General features: G+C 48.8%; 1 protein-coding gene across 1 annotated transcript in view; it reads left to right on the top strand.

The window, feature by feature from the left end:
- Nucleotides 1–16031, top strand: part of anxa6 (annexin A6) — a 105266-nt gene that overhangs the window by 69909 nt on the left and 19326 nt on the right. The window contains exons 17-19 of the mRNA XM_060837428.1: nt 3258–3371; nt 8095–8185; nt 10544–10623. Of these exons, the coding sequence (XP_060693411.1) occupies nt 3258–3371; nt 8095–8185; nt 10544–10623 (285 nt within the window). The remainder of the gene's footprint in view (nt 1–3257; nt 3372–8094; nt 8186–10543; nt 10624–16031) is intronic.

The following is a 16031-nucleotide window of genomic DNA, read 5'->3' as shown; positions in this document are numbered from 1 at the left end:
CTAACCTCAGAGACCTGTCTATTTGTTTCTCCCCCACCTTTCTGTCATCCATCCAATTCTGTTTTCAAGTCAACCGCTGAATTTGTATCTTCAGTGCTTTCCAAATCCCAACCACAAGTTCTGTCAAAAAAAACCTTCCCATGTTATGGTTTGGTTGTTCTGTGTTTGATTGTGAGTGACTGGTCTATGCTAAGTGTGTTTGATTGATTAAGCCTGGGTGAAGGTTCAGAGCAAAGTAAACCAACACAGAAGCTAAGCCTGGAAGACAATTATAACAATTATAAAGGTGTATAAATATGTTTCAGCGCACACAGAAACCTCGGGTAAGGATGGTAGATTTCCTTCCCTGAGGGGGATCGGTGAACCAGATGGGTTTTTACAACAATTCTATGACAGTCACTAGGTCCCAATCTTGGAATTCCCTCCCTAGGGCCACTTTGGGTGTTCCTATAGCACAGACTGCAGTGGTTCAGGAAGGCAGCTCACCATCACCACCTCAAGGGGGCAACTACACATGGGAAATAAATGCTGGCCCAACTGGCGATGCCCACTTCTCATGAGCGAGAAACCAAGCACAGCTTTGACATGATAGTTCTGTTCTTGTGCAATTCTGTGTTATAAGAAAAGTGTGTGATAGCAGCAGCATTTAAACTAATGGGGCCGGAATGGCGTAATAATCAATACATGCTTTAAAAGTTCATGCTTGAGAAACAGTGTCCCCAGTTTGTCAATCGTATTATGGTGAATTTGCAATAACAAAACGCGTGTTACAGCAGAATGGTCTGTAGTAAAGTGATTGCCAATAAGTTAGCTATTTACTAAAATTTACCTTTCACTACCTGCAGTGGGGCATCAGTGGGATTGGTTGCTTTGTAATGCAGAGTGATGTCAACAGCGTGGGTTCAATTCCTGTACTGACTGAGGTTACTGTGAAAGGTTCCCTCAGATAACCCAAGAGCAGTTATCACTTTATAATGGGAGAGTATGGCTATGGTGGGATTTGAGCCCAAGAACATTAGTCTGGGTTTCTGGCCCAGTAACATTATCAGTACACCATTATCTCCCTGGATTTGCAGTATTATATTCCGGTCACCCTCATGGCAGCCTCTCTCAGTCCCTTATTATTCAGCACCTGGTTATTTTATTGTAATTTACTGGATTCTACACAGACCACACTGACTGTGAGACAGGAAGATACTGAACTGGAATTATTAAGTAGAATCATTAAATAATTAAAGTGCGTCTTGTCCATTGTGCCTTTGAAAGAGCTATCCAATTAACCCCACTCAACAACAGCAAAATGCATTTGTCTAGCACCCTGTAGGCGTGAACAGTGCCAAAGCAGTCTCCAAGAGTGTAATCAGGGAGAATTGGACCCAGAGTTATTATCAGAGACGACTGAAACCCTCCCACTGTGCCCCCCCCGTCCCCAACACCAATCTTCTCCCAATCCCCTTCTCACTCAAAGATGAAGGATGCAATTGAATTTGCTTCCGCCCACCCTTTCAGGCAGCGTGTTCTGGATCATTCTGGATGTTTATGAGAATTTGTGGGGATCTGCAGTACCTCCAGGAACCATCAGGAGGCGGTGTGTGATAGTGCCACCTGTAGGTTCACTGTGGCACTGCATCCTCTGAATCGATTCTTTGGAGAAATCTCGAATGTAGAATTATTGAAAAATTACAGCATGAAGATATAATTACACCAAAGCTATCAAAACCAACACATTATCCATGGCAACAGAGAGCACTTGCCAACCAACCACACTCTTCTGATAACAGATGGAATGCTCCCCTTCACGAGTATTCTTGTAGATCGTCCTGATGGGCGTTAAGAGAAAAACTTGAATGAAATGTCTCTGTTTTCAACAATAGTCAAGCTCTGTGCCACCCAGAGACAAATTTATGGATATAATTAATGCAAGAAAGCCCACAGTCTCAGTAAAGACACAGAATAATACTCTTAAAGTTAACCTGAGGTTGTAGAAAGATAGTCATTGAAGCAGCTGGGCTTTCACGAGGGACTTAGAGATATTAATGGAGAGCAAAGGAAATGGTTTGAAGTTGGCCAGGTCAGGAATATACAGTGAAGGTGGAGAGAGAGATACGTTGGAAGGTGGGGGTGGAGGATATGGCTGGGTAGGGACATGATAAGCATGGACAGTTGGTCTGCAGGATGTGGGGGAGATGGGTGCAAACTTGGGGTGAAAAATATGGGCTGAATTTGGAGATGAGGGACTTGGCAAGATGGTGAGTTTGAGGGCTATGTGGCAAAGGAGGGAAGATAGGTGTGTGAGATATGGGGGGAAGGCAGGGCGGAGGGATTTGGGAGGAAAATGGGGGTGAGGGATATCGAGAGACAATGCGGGGAGGGATGTGGGGAGACGGTGCGGGGGAGGGTTGTGGGGAGACGGTGGGGGGAGGGTTGTGGGGAGACGGTGGGGGGGGGGGTTGTGGGGAGACGGTGGGGGGGAGGGATGTGGGGAGACGGTGCGGGGGAGGGACGTGGGGAGACATTTGGTTCAAACTGATCTAAGAATCTGAATTGTCAAATGTAACCGATCTTTGAAATAAAAGTGTTCTTACAAATTTCCATTTTAAAGGCACTGAGTAAGTGGTGTGTGTGGGTGTGGGTGTGTCTGTGTGTGGGTGGGTGTGTGGGTGTGTCTGTGTGTGTGTGTGTGGGTGTGTCTGTGGGTGTGTGGGTGGGTGTGTGTGGGTGGGTGTCTGTGTATGTGGATGTGTGTGGGAGTGTGTGTATGTGAGTGTGGGTGGGTGTGTCTGTGTGTGGGTGGGTGTGTCTGTGTGGGTGTGTCTGTGTCTGTGTGGGTGTGTCTGTGTCTGGGTGGGTGTGCGTGTGTGTATGTGGGTGTGTGTGTGGGTGTGATGAGAAGTGGTACAGAGCATGTTGTAATCTAATGTGAGTGAAAGTGATGACCTGAGCGTTGTGGTAAATGAGGAGTTTGGATTACATTGGGTCAGGTATTAAAGGCAATGGGGAGTGAAGAGGCAGTGGGACTAATCTGTTTGGGTTTATTAAAGGGGAGAGTGGGTGGAGTATGGAATGTGATGGGGGGTGGGGTTACAATGGGAGGGGTGTTAAAGGTGGAAGTACTTGGTGGGGTTTGTGGAGGGAAGGAGAGGTAAGGTCTCAGGTGGGTGAGGCAGTTTCCATGGAGAACCATTTAGGAGATGGCACTCTGATCCAGTCCTGTCCACTTGCTGTGACGGTCTCTGCTGGTGTGTTCTCTCTCCCAGGACCTGATGGCAGACGTGAAGTCGGAGGTGGGTGGACCACTGCAGAAGATTCTGCTCGGTTTGTTGATGACTCCGGCTCAGTTTGATGCGAAGCAGCTGCAGAAAGCTATCAAGGTGAGGACGGACACTGTGTCTTTGTACCTTCCTCTGGTCCTGGCCTAGAGGCTGCACCTGATGAAAGGCTTATGCCTGAAACATCGACTCTCCTGCTCCTCAGATGCTGCCTGACCTGCTGTGCTTTTCCAGCACCACACTTTTCGACTCTGACCTCCAGCATCTTTACATTGGTTAGGTCACTGTTGGAATATCGCATGCAATTCTGGTCTCCTTCCTATCGGAAAGATGTTGTGAAGCTTGAAAGGGTTCAGAAAAGATTTACAAGGATGTTGTCAGGGTTGGAGGGTTTGAGCTACAGGCAGAGGCTGAACAGGCTGGGGCTGTTTTCCCTGGAGCGTCGGAGGCTGAGTTTTATAATATCATGGGGGGCATGGATAGGATAAATAGACAAGGTCTTTTCCCCTAGGTAGTGAAGCCAAAAACTAGAGGGCATAGGTTTAGGGTGAGAAGGGAAAGATATAAAAGGGGCTTAAGGGTCAATCTTTTCACACAGAGGGTGGTGCGTGTGTGGAATGAGACAAAGATACGGCAGATACTGGAATCTGAGGTAGATAAACAGGAGGCTGGAAGAACACAGCAAGCCAGGCAGCATCAGGAGGTGGAGAAGTCAGTGTTTCACGTGTAACCCTTCCTCAGGGGACTAGGGGGAGGGTGTAAGGAGAGCTGCAGATAAAGGGGGTGGTGGAGTCAGGGGGTGAGGTGGGGATAGGGTAAAGGGTATGACCTGGTTGGTCAATGTGAGGGATGAATCCAGTTGGTGGCAGGGAGCCGTGGAAGGGAGGTGGGAAGCGAGTCGAGGGGGATGGGAAGGGAGGTTATTTGAAATTGGAGAACTCAATGTTGAGTCCTCTGGACTGTGGGCTGTTACTTACTTACAGTGTGGAAACAGGCCCTTCAGCCCAACAAGCCCACACCAACCTTCCGAAGCGCAACCCACCCAGACCCAATCCCCTACATTTACCCCTTACCCAACACTACGTGCAATGTGGCATGGCCAGTTCACCTGACCTGCACATCTTTGGACTGTGGGAGGAAACCGGAGCACCCAGAGGAAACCCACACAGACACGGGGAGAACGTGCAAACTCCACACAGAGAGTCGCCTGAGGCGGGAATTGGACCCGGGTCTCTGGCGCTGTGAGGCACCGTGCCACCCGTGTTGTTCCAATTTGCAGTTTGGTTCATTGTGGCAATGGAGGAGGCCAAGGATGATCATGTCAGAAAGGAAGTGGGAAGGGGAATTAAAATGGGTGGTGACTGGGGGTCCAGTTGGCCCCTGTGAGCCCGGTTGAAATGCTTGGAGAACCGTTTCCTGAATTTATGTTCGGTCTCCCCGATGTAGAGAAGACCACATCGGGGAGTAAACCAGATTGGAAAAGAGGCAGTTGAACCTCTGTCTCACCTGGACAGACTGTTGTGGTCCCTGATAGAGGTGAGGGGGTGGTGTACTAGCAGGTTTTGCATCTTTTCCGGTTGCAGGGGAAGGTACCTGGGGGTTCGGAGGGTGGTCAGCGGGGAAAGTGGTGCAAACTAAGGACTGTGGAAGGGAACGGTCCATGTGGAAGGCAGAGAGGGGTGGGGAGGGAAGATGTTTTTGGTGGGGTCTAGTTGGAGTTGTCAGAAGTGTTTAAGGATGATGCATTGGATGTGGAGATCAGTGGGGTGGTAGGTGAGGCCAAGGGGGACTCTGTCTTTATTGCGTGGGGGGTGTGGTTAGAGCAGCGGAACGGGGAATGGAGGTGGTGTGGCAGTGGGATATCTGGATGATGGAGGGAGGAAAATCATGTTGTTCGAAATAGGTGGCCATCTGGGAAGCTCGCGAGTGGAATGTCTCCTCATCCGAGCAGATGCGGTGGAGGCAGAGGAATTGGGAGAATGGGATGGAGTTCTTGCAGCATACTGGGTGGGAGGAGGTGTAGTCCAGGTAGTTGTGGGAGTCTGTAGGTTTATAGTAAATATCCATCTGGAGACTATTGCCAGAGGTGGAAATGGAGAGGTCAAAGGAAGGCGAGGGAGGTGCCCGAGATGGATCAAGTGAATTTGAGGGTGGGGTTGAATTTGTGGGTGAGGTCGATGAACTGCTTCAGCTCAGCCTGAGTGCAGGATGCTGCACCAATGCAGTCATCGATGTAACGGTGGAAGAGTTGGGCACAGTTGGGGCCTGTGTAGGTACCGAAGAGGGACTGTCCAATATGGCCGACCAAGAGACAGGTGTAGCTGGGGCCTGTGCAGGTGCCCATGGCCACCCCCTGGATTTGGAGGAAATGGGAGGAGTTGAAGGAAACATTATTGGGGGTGAGGACCAGGATGAGCTGCCAGAGGAAGATGGTGGAGGCTGGCACAATGACAACATTTAAAAGGCATCAGGATGGGTATATGATTAGGAAGAGTTTAGAGGGCTGAGTGCTGGCAGGTGGGACTAGATTGGGTTGGGATATCTGGTCAGCATGGACGAGTTGGAGCGAAGGGTTTGTTTCCATGCTGTACGTCTCTATGACTCTATCTATCCTTACTTTCTCCCAGGTGCTGTACCATCACCATGGGAACAGCAAGCCCTTAACTGTCCTGAACAAACATAGCAAGAACCTGCGAGTACCAGGCCCAGAGTATCAGAAACACAGCAACTAATCCCTGAACGGCTGCCTCCCAAAAACCACAATGACATGATCTGGTTTGATACTGAACAAAACAAAACTAAAGAACAGTGGATGCTGGAAGTCAGAAACAAAAACAGAAATTGCTGGAAAAGCTCAGCAGGTCTGTGCAGAGAAATCAGAGTTAATGTTTCAGATCCAGTGACCCTTCAGAACTCAGGGACAATAGCACAAAGGCTACCAGACCTGCTGAGTTTCTCCAGCCTGTAGAGTTCGGTGGGGTTTCGAAGAATCAAAGGTGACCTTACTGAAATAGACAGGGGGACATGACAGGATAGACACAGAAAGATTGGTTCCCTTTGTGGGAGAGATCAGGACCAGAGGGCATCATCTCGGAATAGGAGTTTGCATATTTAAGACAGAGATGGGGAGGGATTTGTTTCTTGTGGGTAGGGAATTTATGGGTCTCTTTACCACAAGAGGAATGTCATTATCCTCAAATCCATTTTTGATTCGATTAGATTCCCTACAGTGTGGAAACAGGCCCTTCGGCCCAACAAGTCCACACAGACAGTCGCCCGAGGTCGGAATTGAACCCAGGACCCTGGTACTGTGAGGCAGCAGTACTAACTGCTGAGCCACCTGCCTTCTCCTCAGGTTCCTTGATTTTCCCCCTTACTGATTAAACATCGTCAATCTCCGCCTTAAATATACTCAATATACAGAGTCATAGAATCCTGACAATGTGGAAACAGGCCATTTGGCCCAACAAGTCCACACTGACTCTCTGGAGAGTAACCCACCCAGACCCTATTAATCTACATTTACCCCTGACTAATGCACCTAACTTACACATCCCTGGACACTCTAGCATGGCCAATCCCCCTAACCTGCACATCTTTGGACTGTGGAAGGAAATCGGAGCACACCCACACAGACACGGGGAGAATGTACGAACTCCACACAGACAGTCACCCGAGGGTGGGATTGAACCCAGGACCCTGCCGCTGTGATGCAGCAGTGCTAACCACCGTGCCACCCTACTAGGGTCAGTGTGGACTTGTTGGACCGAATGGCCTGTTTCCACACTGTAGGGATTCTGTGAGTCTGTGATTCTGGGGCATTGAGCATATGTAAGGTGGAGGAGACATATGTTTAATCAGTAAGGGGGAATCAATGGTCCCGAGGATAAGGCAGGAAAATGGATTTGAGGACTATCAGATCAACCATGATCTCAATGAATAGTGAAGCAGACTTGATGGGCTGAATGGTCTACTCCTGCTCCGAAGTTTTATGTACCTCCCTTTCAGGCAGGAAGCTGCAGACCCAGGCTCCCTCCAGGTAAAACAAATGTTTCCTCACCTCCTGTCTTGTCCTCCTGCTGATCATGTTAGATCAATAAACCCCAGCCCTCCCTCCAGTTACTGATCCCTCTGTCCAAAAGGTATCTGGGCAGTTATTGTCCCTCACTGTCAGTGGAAGCTGGTTCCCCTCCTTTCTCCTATCAGTTGTCCTCAGTGTCTGACACCCCTCTGTAAGACCCCTGAACCTTCGCTGATTTGTGGAGCTCAATCCCAGCTCTGGTTCCTCTGGAGAAATTGTTAGTGTCCACTCGACCTCGAACTCTCCACCCCCTCCCCAAATGGTCAAGTTTGCTGGCTCTTTAGAATCTGTCTCTCAGAGATTAGATTACTTACAGGCCCTTCGGCCCAACAAGTCCACACCGAACCGCCGAAGCGCAACCCACCCATACCCCTACATTTTTACCCCTATCTAACACTACGGGCAATTTAGCATGGCCAGTTCACCTGACCCGCACATCTTTGGACTGTGGGAGGAAACCGGAGCACCCGGAGGAAACCCACGCAGACACGGGGAGAACGTGCAAACTCCACACAGTCAGCCGCCTGAGTCGGGAATTGAACCCGGGTCTCTGGCGCTGTGAGGCAGCAGTGCTAACCACTGTGCCACCGTGCCGCCCACACGGCAGATATAAAGGTGCTGTCAGCGAGTATATCCAAGCTGTATGCTGATGGATCTTGAAGTCAGTGAATATCAGAGAAGGTTCAAAGGGATCAATCCATGGCACATTTCTGCTGCTGATTCGTTTTTCTTTCCTCGTGACAGGGTGCGGGTACAGACGAGAGGGCCCTGATTGAAATCCTAACCACAAGAACAAACCAGGAGATAAGAATGATCAATGAAGCTTACAAGGATGGTGAGTGAAAATATGTAAGGAAACTGATTTCAGTCCTTGTGAGGTGGGGGAAGGTGAGATATTCTTTGGAAAAGTAGTTACTGAGCCCTGAGTGTCGCTGACTGGGCAAGTATTTACTGCCCGTCCCTAGTTGCCCCTTGAGAAGGTGGGGGTGAGCTGCCTTCTTGAACCGCTGCAGTCTGTGGGTTGACCCACAATGTTGTGAGGAGGGGATAGGACCCCAGTGCCATAGTGGTGTGGCTGACTCTTAGCTGCGCTCTGAACAATAGGGGGAGGGCAATAAATGTCAAGTCTGTGACACCCACATCCCATGAACAAATAAGGGAACAGGTTTCGAGGATTCTGACCCAGTGACCGTGAAGGAACGGCAATATATTTCCAGGTCAGGGTGGTGAGTGGCTTGGAGTGAAGCCTGTATGTTTCCATGGTGATAGAAATTGTTGGTTTGGAAGGTGCTGTCTAATGTCCTTTGGTGAATTTCTGCAGCGCTTCTTGTAGATATTACACACTGCTGCTACTGAGCATCAGTGTGGAGGGAGTGGGATGCTTTTGGATGTGATGCTAATCAAGTGGTTTGTCCTAGACAGTGTTGAGTCTCTGGAGTGTTGTTGGAGCTGCCCCCCTTCCAGGGCACGTGGGGAGTCCTCCATCACACTCCTGACCTGTGCCTTACAGATTTTAATTATTTTAATTTGTTTCACAGCGTGTGGGTGTCAGTGGCTAGGCCACCATTTGTTGTCCATCGCTGCTGTTGTTGAATTGAAAAGCTTTCTAGGGGCATTTCAGGGGCCAGTTAAGAGTCAGCCACATTGCTGTGAGTCTGGAGTCACATTTAGGCCAGACCGGGAAAAGACAGCAGATTCCCTTCCTGGGAGGATGTCAGTGAACCTGACAGGATTTTCCAACCGTTGACAATGTTGCATTCTCACCATTTCACTGCTAATTCCAGATTTGAATTGATTTCTTATGTCACCCTCTGCCGTGTGGGAGACATCTCCCCAGAGCGTTAGGCGGAGGTTCTGGATTGTTGGTCTCAGACTAGCAGTTGGTATCGCCTCCCTTTCACTCTGTGACCTGTTCCAGGAAAGACAGGTTCCTGTAAAACCACAGGATTTGTCCAATTTGTGGATCCCCAGGAACAGGCCTGTGCCTCAGCTGTTGAGGGACCTACAGAAAACGATGAAGTAATGATGGGAGGAGGGAGGGAGGAAGGAGGGTGTGATTCTGTTTCTGTCATACCTGCTGAGGGACACATCATGGTTCCAATAACATCCCCCCTCCTTCCCCCGAGTCCTGCTCCTGGCTGGGAAAAGTCAATCAAATAGGCAAATGGGACACAGGGCCCCAACTCATCTTGTGTAATTATAAATGAAGGACCAGTACGACCCAGTATGACCCAGAACAACGCAGTATGACCCAGTACAACCCAGTACACCCCAGTATGACCCAGTACAACGCAGTATGACCCAGTACAACCCAGTACACCCCAGTATGACCCAGTACAACCCAGTACAACACAGTATGACCCAGTACAACCCAGGACCATAAGACATAGGAGTGGAAGTAAGGCCATTCGGCCCATCGAGTCCACTCCGCCATTCAATCATGGCTGATGGGCATTTCAATTCTACTTACCAGCATTCTCCGCGTAGCCCTTAATTCCTCGAGACAACAAGAATCTATCAATCTCTGCCTTGAAGACATTTAGCGTCCTGGCCTCCACTGCACTCCGTGGCAATGAATTCCACAGGCCCACCACTCTCTGGCTACGACTGAGTATGACTCAGTACAACCCAGTACGACCCAGTACAACACAGTATGACCCAGTGCATCCCAGTATGACCCAATACAACCCAGTATGACTCAGTACAACCCAGTACATCCCAGTATGACCCAGTACAACCCAGTACAACACAGTATGACCCAGTACAACCCAGTATGACCCAATACGGCCCAGTATGATGCTGTACACCCAATATGACCCAGTACAACCCAATGTGACCCAGTACAACCCAATATGACCCAGTACAACCCAATGTGACCCAGTACAACCCAATGTGACCCAGTACAACCCAATATGACCCAGTACAACCCAGCATATTCATCCCTAAGTATGACTGACTGTTTTTTTTATTGCTTCCTTCTCTTTGGGATTATTAAATATTTTGCAACCGCCCTGAGGCTCAGACCAGGGTTTGTTGACTCGGGTCAGCACTGCACAGGGTGGGCCTCTGGTCTGGATTCGACTCTCGGGGAGGGGAACCTGTCACCTTTTAACTCAGGGCTGATAGTGCAATGACGATCACCTTACTGATAACTTGTGTTGTTGTGGTAACCTCACCTGCCTTTTCTCCACAGCCTACCACAAGAGTCTAGAGGATGACATAAGCATGGATACATCTGGCCACTTTAAGAGACTCCTGATTTCACTGATTCAGGTACAAACTCCTGGGGTGCTCTCGATACAATCTTTACACCAATGGGATTAGAATTACATTAGAGTCGTGGAAATAGCCATCTAACTATTCTAATCCCATTTCCCAGCAGTTGGCCAGTAGCCTTGTGTACTTTCGCATAATAGATTCCCTACAGTGTGGAAACAGGCCCTTCGGCCCAACAAGGCCAAACTGACCCTCCGAACAGTAACCCACCCAGACCTATTCCCCTGCCCTATATTTACCCCTGACTAATGCACCTAACCTACACATCCCAGCATGGCCAATCCCCCTAACCTACACATGTTTGGACTGTGGGAGGAAACCAGAGCACCCGGAAGAAACCTGCACAGACATGGGGAGAACGTGCAAACTCCACACAGGCAGTTGCCTGAGGTAGGAATCGAACCCAGGTCCCTGGCGCTGTGAGGCAGCAGAGCTAACCACTGAGCCACCGATTCTAGCCTCACACGTGCACATCAAAATCCTTCTTCAATGTGATGTGGGTTTCTGCCTCCCCCCCCCCTTACAGGCAAATTCTCACCACCCTCCGGGTGTAAAAGCTTTCCCTCTCATTCCCTTTAAACCTCCTGCCCCTGACCTTAAGTCTATACCCTATGACCCCCTGATGCAACTGTCACTGATCCGGACACCAGGGAGAAAAGTTTTTTTGTGTTCACCTGTGTGTCCCTCGTTATTGTAAACATCTCAAACATGACCCCCCCCCCCCCCCCCCCCCCCCCCCCCCCCCCCCCCCAACCCCACCTCAGTCTCTTCTGCTTGTAAGGAAAGGAACCCCAGTCTGTCCAATCTATCCCTAGACCAGACAACGTCCTGGCAAATCTCCCCTGTCCCCTGTCCAGAGCTATCACATCCCTCCTATAATATAGGTTCCAGAACTACACACAGTACTCTCGCTGTGGCCTAACTAACTTTATATACAGCTTCACTGTAACTTTCCCGTTTTTAAGGTCTATGCATCAGGCAAAAAAACCACATGTTCCAAATCCTCCTTTAACATTTCATCCACCTGGCCGACTCCCTTAAGGGTGGGGTCTTGTTCGGAGGGTCAGTGCGTACTTGAGGGGCCGATTGGCCTGCTCCCACATTGCATTGAATTGAATTTATTGTCACGTGTACTGAGACACACTGAAAAGCTTTGCCTTGTCAGCAATACAGGCCGATCACAGAGTTAAGTAGCAGAGATAGTAAATAATAGGAATACAGCAGCAAAAACAAAAACACAGGTACAGGTGAATGTTCTGAGTTTGTGAGTCCATTCAGTATTCTAACAACAGGAGGGTAGAAACTGTTATGAAACCGGCTGGTGCGTGTGTTCAGGCTTCTGTACCTTCTCCCTGATGGTAGAGGTCGAGAAAAACATTGCCAGGGTGGGATGGGTCTTCGAGAATGCTGGCGGCCTTTCCTTGACAGATTGTAAAGATTCTATGATTCTGTAATTTCCAGAGTCATAGGTATGTGTCTGAGAGCAGAGGGCATAGGTTAAAGGTGAGGATCAAATAGTTTAGAGGAGATCTGAGAAAGGTAGTGAAGGCGGTGTTTGGTACGCTTGTCATTATTGGTCAGAGTATTGAGTACAGGAGTTGGGAGGTCATGTTGCGGCTGTACAGGACATTGGTTAGGCCACTGTTGGAATATTGCGTGCAATTCTGGTCTCCTTCCTATCGGGAAGATGATGTGAAACTTGAAAAGGTTCAGAAAAGATTGACAAGGATGTTGCCAGGGTTGGAGGGGTTGAGTGAGAGGGAGATGCTGAATAGGCTGGGACTGTTTTCCCTGCAGTGTCGGAGACTGAGGGGTGAACTTATAGAGGTTTATAAAATCATGAGGGGCATGGATAGGATAAAAAGACAAGGTCTCTTCCCTGGGGTGGGGAGCCCAGAACTAGAGGGCATAGGTTTAGGGTGAGAGGGGAAAGATAAAGAAGTATCCTAAGAGGCAACTGTTTCACTCAGAGAGTGGTTTGTGTATGGAATGAGCTGCCAGAGGGAATGATGGAGTCAAAAAGCTGCAGATGCTGGAATCCAAGGTAGACGAGCAGGAGGCTGGAAGAACACATCAAGCCAGGCAGCACCAGGGTTGGGGAAGTCAACATTTTGGGTGTAACCCTTCTTCAGGACTGGTCCAGAGGAAGTGATGGAGGTTGATACAATTTCATCATTTAAAAGGCATCTGGGCCAATTGCTGGCAAACAGGACAAGATAAATTTAAGATATCTGGTCCTCATAGACGGGTTATACCAAAGGGAATGTTTCCGTGCTGTACATCTCTATGATTCTATGACACTAACCGATTCAAATGTTTTTTTAAAATGTTGTAACAGTGTCCACATCCACCACTTCCTAGGGACGTTCACTCCCCACACAAACCACTCTGTGTTATTTCAAAAACAAAATTGCTACTCAGGTCTTTTTTAAATGTTTCCCCTCTGGCCTTAAGAATAAGTCGCCTGGTCTTGAAATCCCCCACCCTTAGGGAAATAGCGGGTAATTTTCCCGATCTATACCTCTCATAATTTAATAAACCTCTATAAGGTCACCTCTCAGCCTCCTGCGCTCCAGTTAAAATAGTTCCAGCCCATCCAACCTCTCCTTATAACTCAAACCATCCATACCTGGTAGCACCCTGGTAAATCTTTTCTGAATCCTCTCCAGTTTAATAATATCCTTCCTGTAATTCCTGACAGTAAATTCTGTGAGCTGCAGTCTCAGGATGTGGCCACTGGGTGTCAGTGGCACTCTCTCCAAAACCTCCCCATAGCCGGGGAGTGCCTGAGTAGCTGGGAGCCTGGACCATACAGAGTTCCCAACTCTCTCGGATTCTCCTGGAGTTTAGGAAACAGAAATTGGAATGTTTTAGACAGTACTGGAGCAGGACCTCTGAGGGCCTTTTCAAACAAAAGTCAAGTATTATTTTTCTTAAATATATTTTATTTCTGGAATAATTCTGAGACTTCACACGTTGTCGAATGAAATGAAGACCAAAGAGTTTGGAATGTGCTGAAGTCGTGTAAGGCTTGATATCACAGAAAATTATTTTTAAATCAGAGAGGCTGGCCTATGGGAGCACTCTGCATAGAGACACAGAGAAACAGACCCTTCGGTCCAACTCGTCCATGCTGACCGGATATCCTAATCTAATCTAGTCCTATTTGTCAGCACTTGGCCCTTTCATGTACCCATCCAGATGCCTTTTATAGGAAGATGTGGATGCTTTGGAGCGGGTTCAGAGGGGGTTTGCCAAGACGCTGCCTGGACTGGAGGGCTTATCTTATGAAGAGAGGTTGACTGAGCTCTGATTTTTTCATTGGAGAAAAGGGGGAGGAGAGGGGACCTAATTGAGGTATACAAGATAATGAGAGGCATAGATAGAGTCAACAGCCAGAGACTATTTCCCAGGGCAGAAATGGCTAACACGAGGGGTCATAGTTTTAAGCTGTTTGGCGGAAAGTATAGAGAGGATGTCAGAGGTGGGTTCTTTACACAGAGAGTTGTGGGAGCATAGAATGCGTTGTCAGCAGCAGTTGTGGAAGCAAGGTCATTGGGGATATTTAAGAGACTGCTGGATATGCATATGGTCACAGAAATTTGAGGGCTCGTACATTAGGTTTACCTCACATGAGGATCAATGGTCGGCACAACATCGTGGGCTGAAGGGCCTGTTCTGTGCTGTACTGTTCTATGGTCTATGTTCTAAATGTTGTAACTGTACCAGCCTCCATAATTTCCTCTGGCAGCTCATTCCATACACGTACCACCCTCTGTGTGAAAAAGGTACCCCTTAGGTTCCTTTTAAATCTCTCCCCTCTGACCTTGAACCTACCCACTCTAGTTTTGGATTCCCCTACCCTGAGAAAAAGACCTTGACTATTCACCCTATCCGTGCCCCTCATGATTTTGTAATCCTCTATAAGGTCACCCCTCAGCCTCTGACACTCCAGGGAAAACAGCCCCAGCCTGTTCAGCCTCTCCCTGTAGCACAAACCCTCCAAACCCGGCAACATCCTTGTAAATCGTTTCAGAACCCTTTCAGGTTTCACAACCTGGTCCTTTGTGTTGTGAATGGAATTGAATGATGTTCAACTCAACCGCACTCAATTGTATCAAACTAGACACACTCAAACTATTTAACGTTAGAACTAAAGGTGTCTTAGTTCTCTTCAAAGTTTCTTGCTAAAATTGCCTCAAAATCTGTTTCTCTCCTGTCCTCATGGGAGCTAAATCCTCCGAAGGAGCCTTGTGAAGGGAGGAGGCTAATCAGCCCCTCTAACCAGCTCTGCTGTTCAATTAGATTCATGGACTCAACCGGATTTAGCTGCCTCGGTTCCTGAACTCTTAACATTCGCATCAATATCGATATGGATCAAGCTTTGATTTGGAAATTTAACATGACCTGTGACCTTGATGTGTTTTGGGGAGGCAGAGGGTGAGGTTTGTGTGAAGAATCATCTGCTCGTCCCTAGGTAGCTCGGCAGTCATTGGAGAATCGAATACCTCATCAGGACTCGCTTTCACAGATCAAACAATTTCTGTCCCTTTTGCACTTTTGTAATCACCGTGATCAGTTGTGGCTCAGTGACTGTTTCTGACCTACTAGGTCCTGGGCTCAAGTCCCACTGCAGTACTGAGGGAGTGCCGCACTGTCAGTGTCAGTACTGAGGGACTGCCACACTGTGATAGGGTCAGTACTGAGGGAGTGCCGCACTGTCAGTGTCAGTACTGAGGGAGTGCTGACTGTCAGAGGGTCAGTACTGAAGGAGTGCCGCACTGTAGGAGGGTCAGTACTGAGGGAATGCCGCACTGTCAGTGTCAGTACTGAGGGACTGCCACACTGTGATAGGGTCAGTACTGAGGGAGTGCTGCACTGTCAGAGGGTCAGTACTGAAGGAGTGCCGCACTGTAGGAGGGTCAGTACTGAGGGAGTGCCGCACTGTCAGTGTCAGTACTGAGGGAGAGCTGCACTGTCAGAGGGTCAGTACTGAGGGAGTGCTGCAGTCAGAGGGTCAGTACTGAGGGATTGCTGCTCTGTCAGAGGGTCAGTACCAAGTCAGTGCTTTTAGATTAGATTAGATTACTTACAGTGTGGAAACAGGCCCTTTGGCCCAACAAGTCCACACCGACCCGCCGAAGCGCAACCCACCCATACCCCTTCATTTACCCCTTACCTAACACTACAGCAATTTAGCATGGCCAATTCACCTGACCCGCACATCTTTCGACTGTGGGAGGAAACCGGAGCACCCGGAGGAAACCCACGCAGACACGGGGAGAAAGTGCAAACTCCACACAGTCAGTCGCCTGAGGCGGGAATTGAACCCAGGTCTCTGATGCCGTGAGGCAGCAGTGCTAACCACTGTGTCACCGTGCCGCCCATGTGCCACCGTGCTGAAG

The sequence above is a fragment of the Hemiscyllium ocellatum genome, chromosome 16 (assembly GCF_020745735.1).
Source record: "Hemiscyllium ocellatum isolate sHemOce1 chromosome 16, sHemOce1.pat.X.cur, whole genome shotgun sequence".
Classification (NCBI taxonomy): Eukaryota; Metazoa; Chordata; class Chondrichthyes; order Orectolobiformes; family Hemiscylliidae; genus Hemiscyllium; species Hemiscyllium ocellatum.
The sequence above is the reverse complement of the archived record's forward strand: the minus strand, read 5'-3'. Positions and strand labels throughout refer to the sequence as shown.